General features: G+C 31.5%; 1 protein-coding gene across 2 annotated transcripts; it reads left to right on the forward strand.

Annotated features, from left to right (window-relative positions):
* The first annotated feature begins 592 nt into the window (after positions 1 to 592).
* LOC131846212 (sodium- and chloride-dependent GABA transporter 1) lies at positions 593 to 21,838 on the forward strand. Of its 2 annotated transcripts, none has more exons than XM_059195461.1 (12): positions 593 to 658; positions 9,965 to 10,203; positions 10,617 to 10,888; positions 12,902 to 13,003; positions 15,015 to 15,186; positions 17,484 to 17,674; positions 18,236 to 18,416; positions 18,667 to 18,791; positions 19,025 to 19,269; positions 19,489 to 19,692; positions 19,927 to 20,094; positions 21,215 to 21,838. In XM_059195461.1, exons 2-12 carry the CDS (start codon positions 10,133 to 10,135, stop codon positions 21,305 to 21,307), a joined length of 1,824 nt encoding a protein of 607 aa, XP_059051444.1. In that variant the 5' UTR covers positions 593 to 658; positions 9,965 to 10,132; the 3' UTR covers positions 21,308 to 21,838. The 2 variants fall into 2 exon arrangements, with proteins under 2 accessions (XP_059051444.1, XP_059051443.1); XM_059195460.1 differs by lacking the exon at positions 593 to 658 and adding an exon at positions 3,456 to 3,690.
* Positions 21,839 to 27,513: the final 5,675 nt, after the last annotated feature.

Here is a 27,513-nt window from a genome sequence, read left to right on the forward strand (position 1 = left end):
ATTATTTTTTACTTTTTATATGGATTTATGCACACTGTTGCCGATGGCAACCTTTTTGATTTTCTTTACATGTTTTTTTATATATATTTGAATTTTATATTTTGTCGTTCTTTTTTTATATACCGTTTGTTTTCTTATGCCATTATATTCGTATTGTCTTTATATTTTTGCTAGCGAGCTGATTACACCTATTTTACCTCACCTAGGAACGTGTCTCGTTTTTAACCAGCCCTAATATAGTCCTTCCTTCCGTAACACACACTAAGGAACATCCTATACAGCTATATTGGTATTATAAACTCTTATTATTTTTATTTATCAATATATAAATCGTAGGATATTTAACACATATATAATGTAAACAGAATAGAATACATAACATTTCTAGTATATAATACGTAATATAGATAGTTAGTTAATTATAAAGGTGTTTTCGAAATATCTTAGAAAAGTGAGAACCCATAGTACAGAGACAGGACTCGTTTTCCCGCGCATGCGCAAATTCCAGGATGCTGCCTCCCAAATCCTTTTGTCTACAATCGGATGGCATCTGTCCTCTGAGATGGTTTGCAAAGTAAATTACTATTAAACATTAGTTAATTCAGTTTAATTTAATTAGTTTATATATATATTATATATATATGGTCGCTGGTGATTTGTAAGTAAAGTACATTTTTATAATATGTGTGTTTTATTTCCATATTTGTGTTTTTGTCTATGTTTGTTTTGAATTTAGAATACTACTATGTTGTCTATGGTCTATGTTATTCATTATTGCTATGTACTATTATGTATAATGTACTACATAAATATTGTCTTTGTGTGTTTATGTCTGTAGTCTATTAACTTATATATTATGTAATATTACAGAATGAATTACAATAACTTTTACAAAAATATCAATAATTTAAATAATTCAATTTCAAAAAGATAATTGAGGCCGTTGTGGCCTAGTAGTTTAATACCTAGACTTACAATCCAAGGGTCGTGAGGTCGTTATCGTGTTAATTTTTTTTTATGTGAAATTATATTCTTGACAGTATGTCTGGTGATGGAAACACCACTAACAAATTAAACAATCAAAGATATTATTTATAGCGGAATACAATAATTATGCATATGAACCTGGTCTATTAAACGATTCTTCTCTAATTTTTCTTCTATGCTGTGATATTATTGTACCTGTTAGTAAAGTGGTTGTGTATCCTTATGCATGGATTAAATGTGTTTAAATTAATTTTGTGTGTGTTTTTGCATGTATTGTTAATATAAATGCACCTATTTCTATATATATTTTACATAATTAGTATATGTTTAATATATATAGGATATAATAATAAACTGTATATTAAACATAATTTGTTCCAATCCATACTAATATTATAAATTAGAAAGTGTGTCTGTACGTTTGTTACCTTCTGACGCCTAAACGGCGTAACAGATCTTAATGAAATTTAATATGATGATAGACTGTATCACGAGATCTACATAGGGAGAGATAGAGGATAAAGGACATAGGCTATCTTTATCTAAAATAGTAGACGAATCCGCGGGGAACAGCTTATTTGTTATAACTCTAAAATAAATGTAAATTAATGTTTTTCAAAGGTGCAGGTGAATCCGCAACATGGTGTTAGTTTAAAATGTGGTTATATTTGAATCAAATCATCTAGAGCTATCGAGTAACAAAATTACAAACCTAACGACAATATATAAAAATGTGCACTGTATTTTCCGTCAGTATAAACCATTTCGTATGCTTACCTCATAATAAAAAAAATATACGAGCTCTATGATAATGTTGCAAATTCAAACAGCCATAATTATTAATGTTTGTTACATTAATAATTATGGCTGTTTGAATTTGCACCTTTTCCCTTCCAATCAAGCATAAAATAGTATTACTACATTAAAAAAAATCTATAGTAATGATAAGTAAAATTGAATCAAATCATCTAGAGCTATCGAGTAACAAAATTACAAACCTAACGACAATATATAAAAAACGTGCACTGTATTTTCCATCAGCATAAACCATTTCTTATGCTTACCTCATAATAAAAAAAATATACGACCTCTATGATAATGTTAACAAACACTAATAATTATGGCTGTTGGAATTTGCACCTTTTCCCTTCCAATCAAGCATAAAATAGTATTACTACATTAAAAAAAAAATCTGTAGTAATGATAAGTAAAATAAACTAGAAATAAAATTAATACAGAACGAAATGTTTAATAATAGGTATATAAATAACAGTGTCACAGAAATAGATAATAAAAATATATACGAAAAAGGCGGGAAAAATACATTAACAGTAGATTATTCTACAATAATAGACCGAGAAGACATGTCAAGGATACGTCCTTCACACTTTTCGGGCCCTTTTCAGGGAGACAGTATTGTGTTTGCGACTTTTTTGTTAAAAATAAGATTTATAATATTCGCAGCTATTCTGCAATGACAACGGTTTTGATATCTGCCATCTTGTCTTGGAAATATTTCTCTCAGGAATGGAATGTCTGAAATTAAATTAAATATATTGAATTTTTGTAGGTGGACATATTAGGTACTACGTTTTGCGTTATCTCTGTCTTCGGTATATCGGTTCTTTCTAACATTATATCTATCTTTCTAATATTATAAACACGAAAGTTTGTGATTATGGATGAATGAAATAACTACTGAATTTGATAAAACTTTACATGAATATAGCTTATATATCAGAATTACACATCATTACATAGTATAAAACAAAGTCGCTGTAGCATTCTGTCCGTTCCTATGTATGCTTAAATCTTTAAAACTACGCAACCGATTTTGAAGCGGTTTTTTTAATAGATAGAGTGGTTCAAGAGGAAGGTTTATATGTATGACACATGTACACCCGGACGAAGCCAGGGCGAGTAGCTAGTAGGCTATATATCAAAGCCTATATAAAGGATACGTTTCCAGTTTCTAGCTTTAAAATGGCGATACTTCCATACAACCGTTCATTTTTCCTTACAACTCTTTATTCGCATTAAAAAGTAGCCTATGTCTTTTGTCATAGTGTAGACTATGTGTGTACCAAATGTTCATTTAAATCGGTTTAGTAGGTTTAGCGTGAAAGCGCGACAGACAGATAGAGTTACCTTCGTATTAATAATATTAATAAGCATTGCAACGGTGTAATTTAAAAGTTAAAATGTACTGATAACGCTGGAAGAAACACCCAAAAAGTTGCTATATATTGTTATCTATCTTAGAGTTAAAAGACCTATTGAATGTGTCAAATATATATGTAATATAAATATATATAATATATGTTATATTTAGGATCATCCAACTATTAGTTCCGTCGCGATATCGTGTTAGCGACATAGCTAGGCATGTAACCCAACACTGTCATCCGGAGGGTGCCAATTGTCGCAGTGATACGACTCATAAATTCTTTCTACGGCTGACAGTTGCACTGTTAACTTGTTCTCCATCCTGTGGAGTTTGCAATGTTAGCTGCCAACATCACATTCGTGTTGAAGCATGTGGTTGAACAACACACGTTCGAGGATAGGTCCGCCATTTTGACGACACCCAGAGAGCCGCCATTTCGATAACGCGCGAACTCTAAAACAATGCATGCTGTGCCGTGTACTGTGTTCTTATTGTAGTGATTGTGATGCTGTGTGTGTGTGTGTTTTGATTTAACAGTAAGTTCTTTTATGTGTTTTTTTATTTTTTAAAAATTATACATTAAAATGGAACGCGTCGCGGAATTTTCAAGGAACGCGATCATATTCGGGAGATTTTTGAAAATAACCAGCTGAATTCAGTAAGCTCTGAATTAAATTACTTGAATAATATAAAAACGAATATGGAGAATGATTATTGATTGAATGTTCAATGATTTGATTATGAAGGGTTTTTGTATATTATTATAATTACTAGCGGACATTTCCGTAGCGTATGCGATGAATGACATTTTATGGGATTATTTTTTATATCTTGGGATACATTATTGAAGATTTAATAGAGATCCCTAATTGTTTTCTAGGAATAAGTATAAATAGTACATTATTCAGGTATATTGTATTATTCCAATAGTGACAGAATTTTGGAAATAGTTCCAGTACTTTTTGAGTTTATTCGTTACAAACATACGAAAGTAAATTTTTTTTCTTTTTGAAATATTATTGTCGATAGAGCAAAAGGCACCCTTTTTTCGTATTTATGACAGCTTAGCTTTATAGCATATACATCTAAATTAATCCCTTAATCATATAGGTAATAAATATAACCTATATTGTATATTGTAGGAAAAAAAAAAAAATATTGAGTTGAAGGTAGTGATTTTGAAAAACCAAGACAAAGCTATATAACATATATGACGCAGATGAAAAAGTTGAAAAACCGGAATATATGACGCAGATGAAGTTGCGTAGGTCAGCTAATGTCAAATAAAGTAAATCCAGACCCTATTAGTGAACATATATGTTTTGTTTTAGAATAACATCTCTGTAATTAGTTGATTGGTAACTATATGAAGAGTTCAAGGGTATCGTTCGTAATTGGCAATGATTTAGATGCCTCCAGTTATTCTATTATAGCCCTATCAGGAATAACTGCCTATTATTATGAATTGATACTTGAAATGTTACCTACTGCTATTAGAAAGAGAGTTCCATTTGCTTTGCCTGAATTTGATGTGACTGATTTTACGACTGTAGAGTTCGCAGCACGATTAACAAATTTAGAAGGTTCTAGAAATAGACTCTTAATTGTTAGGGATACATAGATAGAATACACTTTATTTGAAACATAAAGCAAATAAAAGGCATAAACTATATATTTAAGAACATATATGTAGTTACAATAAGGCGGTCTTATTGCTGAAAGCAATCTTTTCAAGGCAACATTAGGGAAACGGATTTTAATATCGGAATGTAATATGCAAACAGAAAATAAACTAATTTTTTTTAGTTTTTTTTCTGATGATGAACAAACATATAATGATGATAAAATAAAATAATAATAAGTATTATATGAATTAAAACTTATTTAAATAAGAATAATCAATATACAAGTATGTATCTATGTATATACAATGTTACACAAAAAAAAAACCTTATAACATAAAGTCCGCCTTCGTGTATCTCTGTATGTTATAGATAATCTCGAAAACTACTGCACGGTTTTCATATGGACTTCATCCATCGATTGAATGATTTCTGAAGAAGGTTTAGGTATTCGATAAGGTTTTTTATTATTTGAAATATTCATTCGTATGGATATTTCAAACTTGGTGAGTCGGTACTAATATTATTAATCTATACAAGTAAATAAAATTGAAATATCTGTTTAAAATTTCAAATTACCAGCTTTTCATTAAATTCATATGAAAGTACGGTATTCAACGAAAAAAAAAATAAAAAAGCTAATTGTCTGTCTGTCATTCACATTTTTTTCAAAAGGTTACAGCATTTTCACCGATTTTGTCTCCAGATTTGAAAGATAAGATCCAACTAAATTAATTAATCGTTTATTGTATATTAATTAATATATATTATGTAAAAGATCCTTTCATAAAAAAAATACTATTTAAAAGGCATTAAAAAACATAATAAAATTCCCAGTCACTTTAAAGAATTGAAAATGAAATCTTTTAAATATCATCACACTACATTTGTGTACATAATTTTGACAGATAACTGTAGTTTTTGTTTTTGAATTAATTCTAATTATAATTCTTTTTTTTTTAATTTCTATTACGGTTTATTAAAATTTTGCCAAAACAATAGCGAAATATTTGACTATTTGATCAATACTAACATTATTTTAATATTCATACTTTAAACAAATAATTAAAATAAAAATGCATTAATTTAATAAAAAAACATTGCACACATTACCATATATTTTGGACAGGCTTATACTCTTTTGTTTATTGTTTGTCAGATTGAGATTAGAGTAATATTGTTTCTCTTTAAATCAAATTAAATCAAAAATAATTTATTCAAGTTGTACATTTTAGCTTGTGAATATTAAGTTTAATAAAAAAAATCCCTACCATTCAGTTTAGTATACAGACCTAATTGAGAAGAACTGGCAAGAAATTCTGATTTTTTTTAAACGCCCGTTTATTCACATTGTATACTTTTAAAAAGGTGTCTATGTCTAACCTTAAATGAAAATCTCGTGCATTTAATATTATTTGTGAATATTATATTAATTACTCGATATGCCCGCGGTTTATCCGAAAATTTTCATGAAATTTACAGCCTATATGTTATTGTAAAGTTACATCAAAATCCGTTCAGTAGTTTTTGCGTGAAAGAGTAACAAACATCCATTCATACTCACTAATTATCATTACTGCATAATTTCATTGGCCGCTAGATGGCGGTGAAGTAGCAAAATGTTGGTATTCTATTTTATTGTTTTTTATAAAAATATTTGATTTATTTTTATTCTACCTATACCTCTAAGAACATGTGTACAAAATTTTATGATGATCGGTTCAGTAGTTTTTGCTTGAAAGCGTAACAAACATCCGTACTTTCACATTTATACTATTAGTAGGATACTATTAGGATTAAGATGGTTGGAACTTCAATCACTGAGCGACTAGTATAAATAAATATCCCTAGTATATATAAATTACGTGAGTAGAATTGAATGTATGCTAGACATGTTATGTAGCTGTCGATGCCATAAGGAAATACAAAGACACAAACCCTCAAAGTTACAACCGTACTTAGGCGGGAAACAGAGATTTACATCGTATGAACGTTCAACGAAAAACAAGGCTGTGTTTCGCAACCAAAAAGGAATAATGTTAGATGCTTGGAATTTATATCCCCTCCGATCGATCCCCCGTCCAATTCAAACGGGGATCGAAATTACGACGGCCTGAGCCGAGGTTCGAACCCCTAGTGGTGCCCTCAGATTAAAGTCGTATCCATCAGGCAGGAATTGGCTTTCAGCCGCTCCATAAGTCCTTCCGCGGGTTTGGAGTGCCATCTGCACTCGCCCCCTAACGTCCGGTGAGTTGTAAAGGCCAGTTGTGGCCAACAGCATTAGAGTAGTCCGAAAAAAAAAGGAATTTATGAAAAGAGACGCAAATGGATAGCGGCAGATTTTTAGGAGTACCTATAAAAAAATGTAGGAAATATAGTATATATTTATAATGTGATTTATCCTAGTTTATATACAAAACCTATCTGATCCGATAGACGTCCTCTCTTAATTATGAGTATTGAATTCGCAATTACTGTTTTATTTAACTTCACTACGATTGATTTACACGTATTTAGTTACTCAACCAGTTGGTCGTGTATTTTTATTTTGACATTATTATTATTTTAACATTTGTAGTAATCATTTTATAGTATTAATTGATATGGGTATGTTACACGGTTTGTGTTGCTTCAGTATATAGATATTACCTCATTAAAATAAAATCAGTTCGAGAATGATTTGACGTTTTACTACAACATTAATGCTTGTTGGTAGTCTGTATTCACATATCTTATATATAAAATTCTCGTGTCACAGTTTTCGTTCCCATACTCCTCCGAAACGGCTTGACCGATTCTCATGAAATTTTGTGAGCGTATTGAGTAGGTCTGAGAATCGGCTAACATCTATTTTTCATCTCTCTAAATGTTAGGGGTAGTCTACCCCTAAATTTTTTTTTTATTTTAAGGCAAAACAACGTTTGCCGGTGCAGCTAGTTTCAATATAAAAATGTAAAGTCACAACTATATTATTTAAAAGAACAACACGCAAGATTCTTTCTAGATCTTGTGATGAGACAGCTTTCGTGAGCGGTAGATTAAAAAAATAAGTAATAACTATTCAAAAGTTAACTGTGACTTAAATGTAAATTATTTGAATAAATAATTTTCTATTTATTCAATTGTAATATTCCGCACAACTATCTTAGAAGAATCAGCGAAATCGGTCGAACCGATCACGCGTGATGCCGTGACCAAGTGAAATAGGGATTCGTACACTGCACCTATATGAGAATATTTATTTTTTATTTTTTGTATGTATCGTAATAGAATTATGCGTCGCTGACGGGGAAATAGTAGAGGTCGATAAGATGAACATGAGATCAGGTCAATCAGCTCATCGTAACACATTCACTAAGAATTTATCATGACGGATTCCAAGTGGAAGCGGGTTATAATGGAATTATGCGTCGCTGACGGGGAAATAGTAGAGGATGATAAGATGAACATGAGATCAGGTCAATCAGCTCATCGTAACAAATTCACCAGGAATTTATCATGACAGTTTCCAAGGGGAATCGCGTGAACGTAAACCTGACATGGTACATTGCATGCAATGGGGTCATCAGTCCATATCACTAACAATCCCTTCTCCTCCATATATTAGATTCACAACATCATGTAAGATGGACAAAGTTGGTCTCTAGTCGTAAATAAATGGGATCCGTCGTCTTACGCTGAGATATAAAAACCCCTGTCGATAATACAATCACCCCATAAGCCTATTTCGGGCTTCCATAAAGACTGTTCTTACTTTTGCTCCCTTTTTGTTATGTTTATGTAAATTTCGACCTAATTTTCACGCAACTTTAATAAGAGGATGCTCTTCGCGTGATTGGAAAGGCAAATAGGCTGATAAAAAATGCTACTGTCTCTCCATGCTTCATTACTAATATTATAAATGCAGAAGTCTGTCTGTCTATGTTTAAGTTTCGATACGTTGAAGCTAATTTTAACTGTGTCCGCGACTTCGGTTGCGTGGAATGGGCGACGAATGATGAATTTCCATTTCATCCCCTATTTTATTAACTTTGAATATCATATTTATTTGCATTTAATTGACAGCCTAAAAATAGCTTTATAAATGATGGTATTTTCATGCAATCTTTCAACCAATTTCCATAAATTCCAAATTCCTTACAAAGGAAATAGGCTACTTTTTAATGCGAATAAGGGTTGTAAGGGGACAGCCCTTTTTCGCATTAAAAGTAGCCTATGTCCTTTCTCAGGTCTATATGAAATACAGATGATACACAATAATTTAATATTAGTAGTCAATAATTTAACATAGTAACAATAAGTTTAAAAAGCCTATTACTAAACGCCTATGAGATTGTTAATAGCAAATACGACTTATTATTTTTGTGCTAATATCTGAGCGATAGTTAACATTTACATTATGTTTATAAAAGTCACTATTCACAACTCTTGTAACGTTTTCATCACATATTTTCCTCACGCATTACACGATTTTCAAGAAAACTTTTCTTTATCCATCCTGATAAAATACAATAAAGTTTAAATAAATAAAATCAACTAGTCTGTTTGTTTACTATAATGATATTAGACTCATGAGGGACAAGAATTGAAGGATATTCTCAGGAGCGTTGATTTTTATTTCCTCAGGATAGAGTGTATTCTTTCCAAAGGAGATATTTCGTTTATGTAGGAGTGGGCTACACCTATATACGATGTGCAGTGGCGTTTCTTTCTATGACATAAAAAATAAATATATTTTTTAAAATAACAACTTTAGACGTATAGTAAATGTAGTGTCTTGTATATCTTTATTTATTTTCTCTATATACTTAGTTACATACTCTCTTCCAGGTTGTCTGTAAGAGATTGCATATTGCTATAAAATCGCATTTTACTCGCTTACTTTATAAACTCGTTTCGTTTGTAGAGTGTAGATTAAGCAGTGAAGTTACAGGATATCTTAGACCTCTAGCTTGGCAACCCATGAATGGTCTCTCATAATATTGTTATAATGCATGAGTGGTATCCTGAGTGTCTCATGATATTTTTTCATCTGTATAGGTCAGGATTACCACTTACCATGAAGTAATTCGTAAGTTTGTTTGTCATTCCAATTACATAAAAAAAAAATGAATGATATTCTCCCTCCTCTCGCCCTCTTTGTTTAACCTTAAAAGATCGATAAATAAGATTTTAATTATTGTTACAGGTACAAAATTGACAGTGCTTCTTATCTAGTCCACGAATCAAAGTAAAAATGTTAATACAGTTTCCTTAACATAAATATAATAGACTAGCGAGAGAAAGAGACGATTCTCGTCTCTTAGAAGTTGTACACGGATTGGAGAAAGAAGTATTCAGAAGAAAAGTATAAGAGATGGACACTAAAAATGATGGACGTGGTGATGACATAGAGTTAAGTGCGCAAGGAACTAGCAAAAAACCTAGGTAAGTGAATATTAATATAGAAATTATATTATATAAGGCATTAGGAAACAGTTGTATTGTATTAAGTTCTCAATTAAATACATTTCATAAAGCTATAATAATAACCAAGGACAATTTACACAGCGCCATATAGTACTGAGCTAAGCAAACTTTATGTTCTGGGCACTATACAATTTATAAAAATGCTTATTTTTTTCGTACATACATAAATATAAAATACATACATATTATACATAGAAAACACCCATACCGATACAAACGATCATACCCATGTATATAAAAGTTTGTGCAGTGCGAGGAATCGAACCCCCAACCATCGGAAAGGGTAAGACCATGGTGTTAACCACTAGATAATAGCCTATTTATGTTCCATGTAACATAAAGGCGAAAATAAATGAGTTTTCTTCTTGCAGTGAGGTGGCAATAAAATCTGATTTACCTGAACGAGGATCATGGGCCAGCAAACTTGATTTCATCCTATCCGTGATCGGTCTGGCTATTGGGCTTGGCAATGTCTGGCGGTTTCCCTACCTCTGCTACAAGAATGGAGGGGGAGCCTTCCTTATACCGTACTTCCTTACCCTCATCCTGGCTGGAATACCCATGTTCTTCATGGAATTGGCGATGGGACAAATGCTTACGATTGGCGGATTGGGTGTGTTCAAGATCGCGCCAATTTTCAAAGGTAAGACAAATTGTGTAATATTTAAAAAAAGCATAAATTAGAGTAAAATATAAAATAGTACATCAGGCATTTACACGAATAATATAATAACCTCTCTTGACATTTAGTCTCCTTCTTGTTTATTATGAATATGACTTCTGACTCGGTTTAGAGACGGGCTATGAGAATTGTCGATGATCCCAATCTCTTAAGTGGTATCGAACTACTTAGCTTGAGGCGAGACTTCTCATCACTATGTGTGTTCTATCCAATATACTACGGACTGTGATCTAAAGAATTATTTGACATAATGCCCACGTTTACCTTTTACCATCGCATCACTCGCCATCAACAGGGAATTCACGCTGGAATTTAGGTGGTCTCGGACAGTGTGGTTTCAGGGGAGCTTTCTCCCGCGTACACTTAGATTGTGGAATGTACTGCCTGCCGAGGTTCTCTCGAGATATAACATGGGGTTTTTCAAGAAGAGTATATTAAGGTTTCTTAAGGGTCGGCAACGTCCAATTTCCATCAGATGGGCCGTATGCTTTGTTTGCTACCTACGCAGTATAAAAAACTACTCTCATCTAATAATATCACTAGGTTACACTAACCGTAGTCACGAGATGGTTGGGGTAGAGCGAACAATATGGGTAGGCGTCAGCAGTTGGTTCAGCTACTCTCACTAGAATATTATCATAAATATAAATATCGTAGAACAGGAAACGCGAAATCTGCCGACGACATTTATAAATACCAATTTTATTCAAACGCAATGCCTGTTATTTTCATTATTACCTTTAAATGTTAAAAACAATAATTCATCGTGAAACAATTATCAAAGCCCCGCCATGTCATCTAAATTACAATGAGAACAATTAGATATTGAGGCTTGAGTCTCGACCCTTTTTAACGTCCAACATTATCTAAAGTTTCCGAATGGTTGGAGCGAGAGTGAAAGCTTTGGGCAATTTGTCATTTTGTATATTTTATTTGCCTGATGAGAGTAAATTAGGAGGGTATGTCTAATTTAAATTAATCGATTGCCTCATCAGTCATATAGACGATTTCTATTCTTTTCCTATTTGAATAGGTGTTATTGCATACTTTTTATCCGCGAACAAATCAAATACGAACCAATTATTGTTAGATGCTAAATATGCATCTAAAAATAATTGCTTTAGTTTTTTTAGTTTCAACACCATTCTTGGCAATAAAAAAAGTAAACTTCATAAACGATCATAAAATTTTAAACAATATAACAGATATTTAGTGCAGTACTGGTTACATTTTGGAGTATTACCATGGTCCTCTGCACATAATTAATTCAAAATTAAATTACAATTACATTGTTATTGAAATAATTATGCATGCTGCGTAGGAAGATGGTACACAAATTCGTAACAAAATATATATAGACAACTACAATAGCCGACATTTTAGTTAGGAACTAACTGGAAATGAGAGATAACAAGCTGAGTACTAAGATGATAACAAACTTTACAAAATACTATATATCACAGAAAATATTATAACATCAATATTACATACGGTTACTTCATAAATTTTCTATTCATCTGTCTTTTACCAAAAACTTTTGGCTAGTTGCGTACTGAAAATGAGAATTTGTCTGATTTTCTTCAATAATAATTAACAGCAATACTAATTAGTCAAATTATATGTTAATATGTATATATTAAAAATGTTGGCAAGGAGGGTAAGGTGAGGCGGATATTTTTTTTATGAATAATAATGGAATGGTGCACCGGCCTGCGATAACGGTATGCGATGCGATATCAATGGAGGACGATAAAATAAGCATGAGGTCAGATCAGTAAGCTCATCGTGGCATATTCACCTGGAATTTATCACAAAAGGAGAATTTACAATAAAGAGTCAAATTCAAGTCAAATTCAAATTTACAATAAAAAGGAGAATTTACAATAAAACGTCATGGAGACATGGTGTACCATGGTTTTTAAAGTATAAAATGGCAATAATATAATTCTTTACAAGTTCTTAATTATCGTTCAGGTATTGGGTATGCGGCTGCTGTGATGTCTTGCTGGATGAACGTCTACTACATCGTGATCCTCGCTTGGGCGATCTTCTACTTTTTCATGTCTATGCGATCAGGTCAGTATACTATTGTATAGGTGAGAAAAGATGAAAGAGAAGTAGTAGTAATTAGAGGTCAAACTGCTGTAAGTAGGTTCTTATTTGTTCAATTACACTTTTTGGGTGTCAACATGAGTCGAGATACAAAGTCAAGAAGAAAAATCATATTGTATTTCATAAAAAAAATGTAACAATACTGGGATAGCTTTGAAGGCTGACATGTGAAAAATTTCAGGCGGGAGTTAGCCTTCAGCCACTCCATAAAATTATATTGTAATTCATATAAAATTTTGTTAGAGTCATCCAAAAATGTAACTATGTATTAAGGTTATATTCATATATACCAACTGCAAACAGGGACTAATATAAACTCTACTATTTAATATGTTTCTAGACTACACATATTAATGTATATATTTATATATTATTATAAATGTAATATATATTATTATATCACTTTTTATGCCTTGATTTTTTTGTTATGATTATTTTTGTACCACCTATGGTTGACTGATAGTAAATACCGCACCGTGTTAAGTTCGCCAAATGTAGATAGATAGATAGATAGATATATAAGTTCTTTATTCAACAATTACAAACACATAGCATACATGAGATACATTTTATAAATAGAAATAAAGTTTACAAATTAAATAATACAGAAATATAATATTACAAAATAAAATAAAATGGAGATGGCTTTATGTGTCGCAATGATGAATGAAGCTACAGATAACTCTGCACTGATCTATAATTAAATAAAATAAAATGTACTGTTACTTTTGTACTGTGTGCATTAAAGTTATATAAATAAATGAATATATTGCTATCAATGGGGTTATTAAACCACATTACTGACAATCCCTTTTCCCTTAATTTATTGTTCTAAACTTTTTGTTTGTTTGTTTCTAATCGTTTTGTAAACAAAAACGTTACACTGGTTCTAACGCGCGCTCAACTAGTGTAACAAATACAATTCCATTTTAATATACAGAACTACTAGTAGTTACAACGCAAGATTGAATTTCTAATAGAATTACTGCTATGCGATAATGAGAAGGAGAAACTAACTATATATCACTGCTCACTAACTATTATAGTAATTTATATAGTTAATAATTGATGCAATACAGAATGTTTCAATTAGGTATCGGTACATTTTAGAGATAAAAGAAATAGTTAATACTTTTACCCTTACTGGATTTGCACGGTTATTTCAAGTATTTTACACAAAATAAAATTATCTAAACTTTTCTAAAAAATCACTCCGTTGATGAATAAAAACCGCATGAAAATCCGTTCAGTAGTTTTTGAGTTTAAAGCGAATTTATACATTCTTTTAAATACATAGAAAATATCCAGACCGATACAAACAATCATACTCATGAATATAAATGTTTGTACCGTGCAAGGAATCGAACCCGCGACTTACGGAAGTAAGGCGTTGTGCTAAACCGCTAGACCACCGAGGTCGTCAAATTTCACCACCCGTTTATCTCTGGCAGTACCATTACGAACATAAATATTAACTGTATTGTACTAAACGCAAATTTTTTTACTAATATTAAAATCGCGAAAGTTTTTGATTATGGATGTTTGTCTCTTTCATACATTAAAGCTGAGTGGAACCATTTCAGTGCATTTTTGGATGTAAAAAATGATTATTTTTAATTATTTACTTTAACTAATTTAATTTTAATTTAACAATTTTTAATAAATAAACTTAATTTACCATAAATTAAGTTTAATTATATGTACATTTTATTTGCTCTTTTTTTTCGTTTGTTGTTTATATTGTATTTTTTACATTGCACTGAATAAAATATTATTTTTTCTTTCTTTCTTTCTTTCAAACACTACTGAACGGATTTTGATATAACTGTATAGTAATATCAAAATACCACATAGGCTATAGTCTAAAAACACATTATGTAAATTGGGCAAGTGTGATGCAGATGAATTTACGCAGGTCATTTAGTTCAAATATAATCTTTTAAATGACTTGGTTTTTCTGAAATTTCCAATACAGATGTCCCATGGCGAACCTGCGACAACTATTGGAACACTGCCACTTGTGTCAACCCCTACGATCGGAAGAACCTCACCTGCTGGTCATCCATCGACATGACTACATTCTGCACCCTCAACGGGAAGAACATCAGCAAAGCGGTCTTGTCTGATCCTGTTAAGGAGTTCTGGGAGTAAGTATATTAAACTTATCCATAGCTACGGTAACTATTTACCATCAGCTGGGCCGTACTCTTGCAAATAAATATAATGATGATGTTCATATTGTACCACGAAGGTGGCAGTAAAGCATACGGCCCATCTGATGGTAAATAGTTACCGTAGCTACGTTTATAATATATAAAAGCAATTGAACTAATAAATCTTTATTTATTTAAATACATTTTTCTTGTAAATTCATTGGAAACACCTACATACAATACAAACAATCATACTCATGAATATAATTGTTTGTGTCGTACGAGGATTCGAACCCGCGACCATCAGAAATAAGGCGATGTGCTAAGTTTAAACGTAGATGTTTATTTTACTTTACATTTGCTAATAAATTATTAAAATATATTCCTATGAGTGTAAAAACGTCAACGAAGCGTGAATTACCCAGAAATTGTCTAGACCAGTGATTCCCAAAGTGGTATATATCGACCCACAGGGGTCTATGACAAACTGCAAGGGGTCTACGACAGCGGATGTCTTGTTGTTTTTACTTTATGTTTTTAACATCAAACTTTACTACAATTAGAAATTTACAAAAAATCAATACTAGGTAAGAATGGGGGGAAAGTATGGCAAGGGGTCTACGACACAAAAAAGTTTGGGAACCTCTGGTGTAGACAATCACAAAAACAAGTCAACAACAGTAATTCATTCGCTATCTATCGACGGATATTGAGAAACATTAATATTTATGAATACTGTATAATTTTCTCTTCATCATTCTGAAACGGAACCAACAATTATCGACGCTTGTTTACAAAACAGTCATGACATAGACACGATTAGTTGTAATAGGAAAGCATACGTTATAAGGAACTTCTTTTTTATTTTTTTTTTTTAATTGGGGGTACGGCCCATCTGATGGTAAACGGCTACCGTAGCCTATGGACGCCTAGGGGTGTCTGCGTTGCGACCTTAAGAAACCTTAATATACCTTTCTTGAAAACCCCCATGCTGTAGTCTCTCGAGAAAACCTCGGCAGGTAGTTCATTCCACAATCTAAGTGTATTATATCTAAGTGTCTAATGCTATTGTCTGGTGCTAAGACCTTTGACACTGCGACCTGCATAGATCTATTGTGCTCGTCCTTTTTCCAATTTCGCTACTTGCATGCATATATTCTTCTTACTCAATAGCAATAGTCTATTGGAGTATTGATTCAAGTAGCCCATTATTAGGACTTAAATGTACCAATCCTGGCATATTCTGCCATGGATTCAGTGCTTCCTGTTTGGTTTTTATTTTGAGATGTCCCAGTTTTAGGCAATGAGGGTCACCACTGAATTGTTATCCCGAAAAGGACAACAATGAAGGGTGTTCGTAGGAGCGATGGTTTTTATCTCCTCGGTATGCAGTGTATACTAATAAGGAATAACTACCCTCATATGTACCATGTCAGGTTGACCTTCACGCAGTTCCCCCTGGAAACCATCGTGTTAAATTCCTGGTCAATTAGTCACGATGGGCTAACAGACCTGACCTCATGTTCATCTTATCATCCGCCACTGGTGCCCCGCCAGCGTAAACCGTTAGCGCAGGCGGGTGCACCATACCATTATCAACCTTAAAAAAAACAACCCTCATATTTGATAATGACAACCTTTATACAACGTTAGGTAATATATCTAACTTTATATTACCTAACGTTGGTACCCAGGATTTTGCCTTGACGGGCAAAGGCCCGTTAAGGCAAAATCCTAGGTCTAAGGTGCTAAATCATAGAACAGAGAACAAAACTCAGCTGTGACAAAACCCCGTAACTGCTTGCCCGTCGGAGCTACTTTTAATTCCCCTAAATGATATGTGTAGTTAACCCAAAAAGAAAATATTTTTAGATATAATTTTTTATAATTTGGCATTAGAAAATATCCAAAATGTTCACTCTTCTACCATCAATCCTTATTATTTAATAACGATATTAATCGATTTGCCAGGTAAGCTAGTAATTTATATAAATATCAAAATACTGTACAATGTTTTGTGAATAACATATTCTTTTTTCTTATGGATGATAAAGGATGATAATTGTGCACCCGCTTGCGCTAACGGTTTACACTGGCGAACCAGTGGAGGATGATAAGATGATTATGAGGTCAGGTCGGTTAGCCCATCGTGGTAAATTCACTGAATTTATCGCGATGGTTTCCAGGGGGAACCACGTGAAAGTCAACCTGATATAGTACATTGCTGGCAATGTAGATATTCCCAATCCCCTACATGACAAAATAAAAAAATATATATATTTTTTATATAGACGTCGTGCTCTTCAAATATCAAGCGGTATTGAAAATATCGGCAACATCCGTTGGGAATTGGCTGGAACACTATTGCTGGTGTGGGTTCTATGCTACTTCTGCATCTGGAAGGGTGTCCGCTGGACCGGAAAGGTCGTGTATTTCACTGCATTGTTCCCGTACTTCTTGCTGACTGTGCTTCTGATTAGAGGTAAGAATTGTTCACATTATCTTCTTTTTGTGATGACTCTGAGTCTGTCTCCAAGTCTGAGTTCCAAATGAGTGGTAGAATCAAAGAATTGACAAACAAAAGTGTTTATATTAAGTTTATTTGAATAAATACTATATATCTATCTTGTGCAAATAGGTGAAACCAATATGTAGCAGTTTTGATCAAACTGGAACCTTTTTCTTGCTCATATCATCCTGTGTTTTAGTAATGTTATCTACTACAGTAACTACATTAATTTAAAACAGATTTATTTCTAATCATTCATTGAATAAAGTACAACAATTGTTTTAATTATTAAAACTATTTCGTATTCCATTTCCACTTTCCATTATCTTCTAAATACAATTATCTTTTTTAATTCCACAATTTCAAAGTTACCTAGTAAAAAAGAGCATCGTCGACTTAATGAAATTTAACATTGTAAATAATATATTTATTAGGTACTTTTTTATGTGTTATGTGAAGAAAAGCACTTCTTTCGTAGTGATAAATTGCCTTTAATGTATTTGTTGGTACTATATCATATTGTATCTTTTGCAGGTATTACATTGCCAGGAGCGATGGAGGGTATCAAGTTCTACGTAATGCCAAACATGAGCAAACTTATGGAGTCCGAAGTGTGGATAGATGCTGTCACTCAGATATTCTTCTCATACGGTTTGGGGTTAGGTACACTAGTGGCTTTGGGGAGTTACAACAAATTTACTAATAATGTGTACAAGTAAGTTTACCTTGTTTTCTATTCCAATTTTTAGAAAGAAGTTAACGAATACTGTTAATACTCCATCTCACACACCTAGTAAGGTACTGGATTACATAAGAAATTACAATCATTGAAAAATCGACTATAAAACAATAAATTTAATGTTTATTTTCTAAAATGTTATTAAAATTTTTGATTTACTAGTTTATCTTCATACAAATAAACTTATTTTAATAATATTAGAAAAACATATCATCTTTTTTTTCAGAGATGCTCTTATAGTCTGTTCCGTAAACTCTAGTACGTCTATGTTCGCTGGGTTCGTTATATTCTCTGTGGTCGGCTTCATGGCTCACGAACAGCAGCGACCTGTTGCAGAAGTGGCAGCATCTGGTAAGTGATGGCATATTTAATTGGAATGTAAAGATTCTTGATCCTCAACTGAAAAAGACTGATGATCCCGTACTAGAAAAACCATTTAGGGCGCTCGTCGGAGGATGGATTGACTACTTTACAAATACTGCAAAATATATTAATGTTGGTGGCTTAAAGTCAAGGAATATTTAATTTAATAAATGTTTAAGACAACTTTGCAGTAGAAGATTTAATATAATATTCGTTTGCAGGGCCCGGTCTTGCTTTCCTTGCATATCCTTCAGCTGTACTCCAGCTGCCTGGTGCTCCACTTTGGTCCTGCTTATTCTTCTTTATGCTCCTGCTCATCGGCTTGGACAGTCAGTTTTGTACGATGGAAGGTTTCATCACTGCCGTGATTGATGAGTGGCCAAAACTTCTCAGGAGAAGGAAGGAGATCTTCATAGCCATTACCTGTGTCATATCGTATTTGGTTGGGTTGTCTTGTATTTCTGAGGTAACTTCTTTCACTAATTAATATTTTATACATTTTTATACATTAAGAAATATCAGATACTTTTTCAGGATAAAACATTATTACATAAATTGAAACAGGTTTTTTATTTGAGGTTAATTGTTTTTAATAACAATATTGGCATAAATTCACTCTAATTTATCTATTTAAATAAAGTCTTTAACGGAGTTCATTTATTTCATACAAATTTTCTTATTTCAGGGCGGTATGTATGTATTCCAAATCCTCGATTCCTATGCCGTTTCCGGGTTCTGCCTACTATTCTTGATATTCTTCGAGTGCGTCTCCATATCTTGGGCTTTCGGCGTGAACCGTTTCTACGACGGCATCAAGGAGATGATCGGATACTACCCTACAATCTGGTGGAAGTTTTGCTGGGTTGGATTCACACCTGCCATATGCATTGTAAGTTTTAGTATTTTAGAAAAGGTATTTGCATAATGATGATTTTTTTCTCGTGAGTACTGAAAGAAAATAAATAACTTCTGGATTAGTATAAATATAAATAAAAAAAAAATAGATCGAATCAACCTATTAAGTTTGAGTTCGAGTAACGAAAGAGGAAATTATTTCTTTTTAATTTTAAAGGCAATGTACCTTATCACATATTTGCTATTAATAATTTGATAACTATTACAGAGCGTGTTCATTTTCAACCTGGTGCAATGGAAGCCGATTAAGTACATGAACTACGAATACCCCTGGTGGTCACACGCGTTTGGCTGGTTCACTGCCCTCTCTTCTATGTTATGCATTCCTGGTTACATGGTTTACTTGTGGCGTGTGACTCCTGGGACCAGACAAGAGGTATGTTAATGACTAGATCTATCCTGAATTTATCCTAAGTCATTTTCTGACCACGCTATCTATGAGTGAAATAATGTTTGAAATCCAACAAATATTAATTAAGTTTAGCAATTGCAAACAAACTTTCAAAAATTAAAGCTCTTTTTAATAGTCTGTAAGCTTTTAATACATTTTAAGATATTATTTTGTTCCAAATAAATTCTACTTCATACTAGTAAAAATTACTATGATACAACATAACATCAAAATCAGATGAAAGAATATGAAATCGCGTAATATTGACAAAAAACAATTCAGTTGAAAACTTTTTTAGAATTCTGGTTAAGAATTTAGAAACGGTGTCAAAAAAAAAAGATAATATGTATAATAACCGTGTAGTAATAGAACAAAAATACATACAATATATATTTTCCTAACTTACATAATAAAAAGAGATTGTGTAAAGAATTCAAAATAAAGTTTGCATATATAATAACGTATTATAAATGAGCCGCTAATTTTTGCATAACATTAAATTGTTAGGGATAGGATATAAGGTGTTAATTACATTGTCCTGATCACTCAGGTTTATTATCACTGCTATAAAGAACATTTGATAATAATTAATGTAAATTAACCCTGACCAAATATCTGTGGTAATATTATTGATACTACTTTTCGACATAACATGAGTAGCTTGTTTATTAACAAGCACTGTATAATGAGTATTTGTTAAATCGAATGAAATGAAGAGTATTTTCACAATTCTTTAACCTAATTTATAACTTACTAGCTACTCGTTCCGGCTTCGCATGGATGTAAATGTATTATATATATAACCTTCCTCTTGAATTCCTCTATCTATTACTAAAATGCAAAATCCGTTGCGTAGTTTAAAATATATACGAGTAAGCAAACAAACGTGGAAGTGACTTCATTTTATACTATGTAAAGAAGACATGCGCTCTTGCCGGTGGAACTATAGCAACTTTCTACGATCTTTCGTCTTTCTCTTTATATCTTGATATGGAACTACTCTAACTTTTTCTTAATCCATTTCTTTATATTTATTTTACTTGGGTTCTTATTAATTTCAATCCTTACTTATCTATTTTACAGCTATATTTTTGTCGCATTTCAGAAATTCAATACGATCGTCCGTATCCCTGAGGATGTTCCCACTCTTAGAACCAAGATGCAGGCAGAAGAGCTGGCAAAGCATGGAAAAGCTTAAATTAAATCTGTTACTTAGACCCCATGGATCTCAAGGAGATGAGAGAAATGTATTTGGAATAAGACAGATTTTATGCACTTGCATGATCACTACCAAATTCTAATTATAGTTACTTTGAATACAGCACCTATGTTATATATAATTTTACTAAAAACAAATGTATATCTTCTAATATTGATCATGCAAGAGTATTTAATATCAAGGAAATGGATAAATATATTCTAAAAGATCACGCACAAATTTTTAACACATGTAGACATGCTTTATAAAAAAACAAATATTTAATGCAAGTCAAACTTAATATTAAGTTATATACCTTTCTTCTCATACAATGATTAGAAATTTAGTGGATTTAATTTTATAGCAATATATTAACTATATATCCAAATTATATACACAGCAAATAATATATTATTTTAATTTATAACGAGGTGTAGATTTAGTAGAACCTTTATAACACTTATATGAATATAGCATTTATTGATGTTTATTGTCAACTAACTATAATAGCCAATTAGAATTATTGTAAAACAGATACTATTATTACCACATCAAAATAACTGAAAGTGGTATATTTCGGTTTTATAATAATCTTAAAGTAAGATTTTTCTGGAAGTAGTGTGCCAAAGGCATTGAATCTAAAATACGCAATTAAGTTTTCTTAGACTATATTGACGACTTGTGTTGGTTGCGTCGCGACGCGTTCATGTATGTTCATATTTTACGTTATATTTAAGGAACGATGTTGAAATATTAATGTTAATTAAATAAATATTAAGTGTATGAGTGTTGTCATAGTTTGCTATTATCGTCTTCCATATATAACTATTTAAATGTTGATTATCTATATTCTAACTTCTAACATGTTTTAATAAAGAATATATTTTAATGTTATGTGGTGTATGAATTAAATTTACTTCGAGTATTCTATCTTATTAGTCGACTATTGTCAAGCTGGTCTCTGTAGTAAATATTTTACAATTCATACTGTACGAAATTACATAAACCTATATATATATATATATAAAGTAATATTTACAATTTATTCTCATTCTTATTTATAGTATATAATACAACGAAATTCATATATTATTTACTAATTTTCAGAGTATGATTGAAATTTCACTATTAACTATCGCCTAAAAGTATATTATCACTTAGTGAATATTTAAATGTGACTATACATTGTTATTCATAATTATAAGAGGTTTGTGTGTTAGAATCAATGTTTAGATGTTAGATTTTGTTTGATGCAAATATAAAAAGCAATGTTTTGAATCTATGGTCTTGTATGTAGTGTTATAAGAATGTCAGAAATATATAGCTTTTGATGTATTTAATCAGAATCAATACTATACACATCTATTACTCTGTAATTATATATAAATGTATAATCTATGCTTATACTGTGTAAATGGTTATAGGTACATAAATTGTTATTATGTTAGTTGCGTTGTCTTCATTAGGTTGTAGATTAAAAAAATAACAGATATTTCTTTAGTTATTTTACATTTTGGTTTATCAGCTTTAATGGTTTTATTTTATTGCAGTTTATTTTAATTTATTATTGGTTCAAATTTAATAGGTCTTTTCATATGACTACTGATAGTTGTGGTTTCATAATTTTTTTAATCGAATGAATGAAAGTGAATAGAATTTTACATATAATTATAATAAGTATGAATTTCTGTGTTCTGATCGAGACCAAAACTCTATACATGTAAGCACTAAATCTATTTTGCCTAAGTAGATTTTTATATAAAATCTTTTGAGCAATTTACACAAATTACATATGTGCTTCAAATACGCATTCCATTAAATTAATTAATAATTCATAGTTATTAATTATCTTATTTCTTCGTTTTGGTAAAAAGTTTTGACAAAATAGTACTCACTTTTTTTAATCAACTCTGTTTTTTTATCTACATTGATACCATTTTTATTCGTCTTGTTTTCTAGATATTGGTTAATCTAGCAAATTTTATGAAGAAGCATAACAAACTCAACATATGAATTTAGCGTGTTCAAACTATATGTAACAATGAATCTATGTCTATTCGTAACGTCAATTTCTATAATTAAAAAAAAATAATGTTAAAAAAAAAATAGTGAACATTCGTAATTGTTTATGAAACGTATTATTATATGCATTTAGAGATGTTTATTCTATATAAGACAATATTTAAAATTATTAAATATAGGAACTCTTAGACATGTTTACTCATACTATAAGATGATATTGTTATAGGAATTTGACGCCATTTTGTTTTAAGGGAAGCTATAAAAATGATAATAATTTAGAAGAAAAAAGTGGTGTGAGAGAACGTCGTTTCTGTTTACCATATTTTAATTGTATGATGATGTTAATTTCACAATTTGCAGCAGTCTTGATTTGCTTTTGTGTTCTTCTGTTTATTAACACTTTTAGCTAAAATAACCTTCTGATCTTCTGATCTTTCAAGAAGAGTCTAATGAAATAAAAATAAATTTATCTTGAACAAATAACAATAATTGTAACTTTTGAAACATTAAATCTATTAAATATTTCGATACAATTTTAACTAAATATTTACCGCGTGTATGTCTGCAAATTAGCGTGTTTAATAAATGTGCTTCCATTATGTGTATTAGAATATATAGACTAATACTAATTTAGAGTAAGGCTACTTACGTAAATATGTGTACTTTTTTTGAGGTTATACTCGATTTTTTTTAATATCTTTGCGTAACTGGAATAATGATCAAGATGGCGGACATCAGAAAATGCATTGTAACATCCAGTATAATTATGCATTGCCATTCCTGAAGCCTCACGTGACATGTCTCCAAACCTTGTTATTTCACTGCCATATCTCTCCCTTCAAACCTGAACAATAAAGCTGCTGGTGGCAGAAGAAAGTAAAACAGAGGTGATTTGAGGTTTTAAATATCTCCTATCTCTAGTTGAAGAAAATTTCTTCATCGACAATCAAAGAAATGATGTAAGATCATAGAGTTTCATTTGATTGTTTTAATTGTGTTGTCTTACTAACTACTGCCATTAAGTAGCATTGTGTTATTAAATTTCAGCCAGAAGGGTAGGGTAATCATTGTGATCTCCTGTTTTAGTCTTCAGAAGTGGGAATGTACAAAATGTTGTTGCCAAGACTGTTTATTTTTCAACATCCATAAATATAGTTTCTAAAACAATAACCTAAACTGATATAGTTCTTAAAGTTACTTGAATGTCAATCTCATGTGTCATTCTTAAAGATTGACATCTCCATTTGTAATAATTAATTACTCAATTATGTTATTATTGTATTTGTAAGTTTAACTTATTTATGTTTGAAAATGCATGAGTGAATGAGAAATTATTTTAGAACAATGACAATTGAATTTGTAGGACCATTCGTCTATTCTACTGAGCCTTTATATGTAACAAATGAATCTATTGGTACATATGAATTTGTTAAAAGAGCAGAATCTAGGTTATTTTTTCTTATGCGTGCAGTAGCAACCGATGGAATATAGATCGGCAGGGTAACCAACATTATTTAACTTCATAACAAAAAGGAAATATGTAATAAAGTTTCGCTCAATTTGGCTTTTTAAATTCGTACAGTATTTGGAAGGCAAAATCTAATCAAAAAAAAATCAAAAAAAAATTTATAACATTGTGACATGGTTGTTACAAGGTTATAAATTTTTATGAGATTTTTTTATTTCTTGATTTCTTGGTAGAAACAAAAATCTTATACTTTTGGTGTTAAGCCCATCCTAGCTCACATTATTTTTAATATTAATTACAAGTGCAATAAAGAGAATATATATGATATACTTGAATGAGTATTCCTGTTTGGTTGACATCTCTGATCAATAGATTTGTTTGTTGTTTATCTTGTCGAAGTTGATACGAAATATATTATTTTGAAGGAGAACTATATTCTCGTGTCTAATTCCTACAAAAATATAATGTACGTTTAAAATAGATTAATATTATGACATTATTTGAATATTATAAAATAATTTACGAACAACATATCCTTTAACAAATGTTTTCATTTAATGAAGCGTTTATGTCATGTAGTTTAGAATGTAATTTATTTATTTCATTAAATTATATAGTGTCTAAATAATTGTATTGTTTTATTTCTATTTTACTACAGTTTCCATTTAATTTTATAACGTGATGAACAATCTTAGTATTTGTAATTGAGAATTGTATTTGCCCCAGCTCATGAACGTGATTTTTTTCGAAACGGGGCAAAAACTGTAAAATGTGGCCCTCTAACACTCTGCCCCACCGGAAAGGGGACTGTTAGTAATATGGCTTAACGATATTATTGCTAGCAATATACCTAGCCAGTTTGCCCACCACGTGGTTCCCTATAGAAACCATCGTTATAAATTCTTGGTGAATGTGTCACGATGGGCTAACTGACCTGACCTCATGCTCATCCTATCATCTTCCACTGGTGCCCTGCCAGCGTAAACCGTTATCGCAGGTGGGTGCACCATTCCATTATCGTTAATAAAAAAAACTCCGCCCCACCTTACCTTCCTGCCAACATTTTTACAATATACATATTAACATACAATTTTGTCGAATTAGTATTGCTGTTATTTATTATAGCTTTTTTAACAGTTATATCTTCATTTACAAATGCATATAACACAAATGATTGGTGCAAAAGTACAGCTCTCCTTGTTTTTCTACGCCATTATATCCTATGCAGGACATCGCCTCAGAGACCTCGTACTCATGTCTTTAGCAATTACATACTCCTACATCTTCGGTCTGGACATAAACAAAGATATACACTGAGAGATCAAAGATTGTTAGTAATAGATCAATAACCCCATTGCTAGCAATGTACCATATTAGATTGAGACGCAGTTCACCCTGGAAGCCATCCTGTTGAATTTCTGGCAAATTTTTCAGTATGAGCTCACTGATCTGACCTCATACTCATCTTAACACCCTCCACTCCTGCCCCGCCAGTATCTAGCATTAGTTCATGGCGTGTGCACTGTGCACCATTCCATATATATATACAAACTTTATTCTTTAAATATGTAGCTATATATACAAACACAGCATAAGTGTCAATCTGTATGTAATCTTTTATTGGAAACTCTGATGTTTTAGCGACTGTATATTAAATAGTAAAATACACAATACATTCATGATGTAACTGGTTTACCTTGATGAGCTATTGCAAAAATAAAACACCATGTTTTATGGCTCATCTTATAATGGTCGATAGTTGAAGGCGCTTCTAGATTTTATTACGATGTAGGTGTTGATCGTGTCAGAATATGTGTTAAAATTAAATGGTGAAGTTATGAGGTAATATATTAATAATTTATAACTATATGAGACTGTACTTATTTTCAACCAATTCTTACTAATATTAGAAATGCGAAAGTAACTCTGTCTGTCTGTCTATCTCGCTTTCACGCCAAACCCTCTGAACTGATTTAAATGAAATTTGATACACAGAGATGTGACGACCTACTGAACTGATTTAAATGAAATTTAGTACACAGATAGTGTTTATCCGATGGTCGCGGGTTCGATTCCTCGCACGGCACAAACATTTATTGTATTATGTATTCATGAGTATGATTGTTTGTATCGGTCTGGGTGTTTTCCATGTATAATATGTATGTATTTACGAAAAAAATAAATATCTATGTACTTGTATCAGTTATCTAGTACCCATAACACAAGCTTTAGATAGTCTTTACTGTGAAAGGACATATTTTCTAGATGGCAGTGTGTGAATTTTGTACACAGAGATGAAAAAAAAAAAGATGATTTGTGAAAGGACATAGGACTTATTAATACGAAAAAATGGTTATAAGGGAGTGAAAGCAGAAATTAATGTTTGTATGGAAGTATTGTCATTTTTAAAGCTAGAAACTTATAACTTATTTTTTAGGCTGTTGAATAAATATAAATAAATATGATATTCAAAGATCAAAGACAATTCAAAAGATGAAAGTTTGTGTGGAAATTTGTGAAGCTACTTTTGAAGCTAGAACGATAAAACTTTTTTATTTGATGTTTTGGGTTAGAAAAAAGTTATTGAATTTTTTTTATATGGTTAAGGTCTCTAATAACACGCGAATGAAGTCACTGGCACAGTTAGTATTTTTATAAATGGTCATTTAATTAAAACGTGTAACAAACAGTTTTTTACAGTTTCGTGCAATAATTG

This window comes from Achroia grisella, unplaced genomic scaffold, assembly GCF_030625045.1.
Source record: "Achroia grisella isolate CSIRO2021 unplaced genomic scaffold, CSIRO_AGI_Agris_v1 utg506, whole genome shotgun sequence".
Classification (NCBI taxonomy): Eukaryota; Metazoa; Arthropoda; class Insecta; order Lepidoptera; family Pyralidae; genus Achroia; species Achroia grisella.

What these genes read in the sequence shown, in the direction of transcription:
- LOC131846212 (XM_059195461.1), top strand. Translation starts at nt 10,133, where the DNA reads ATGGACACTAAAAATGATGGACGTGGTGATGACATAGAGTTAAGTGCG. An exon ending in TTTCATGTCTATGCGATCAG is followed by an intron (nt 13,004 to 15,014) that starts GTCAGTATACTA and finishes TTTCCAATACAG; the next exon opens with ATGTCCCATGGCGAACCTGC. An exon ending in GACTGTGCTTCTGATTAGAG is followed by an intron (nt 17,675 to 18,235) that starts GTAAGAATTGTT and finishes TATCTTTTGCAG; the next exon opens with GTATTACATTGCCAGGAGCG.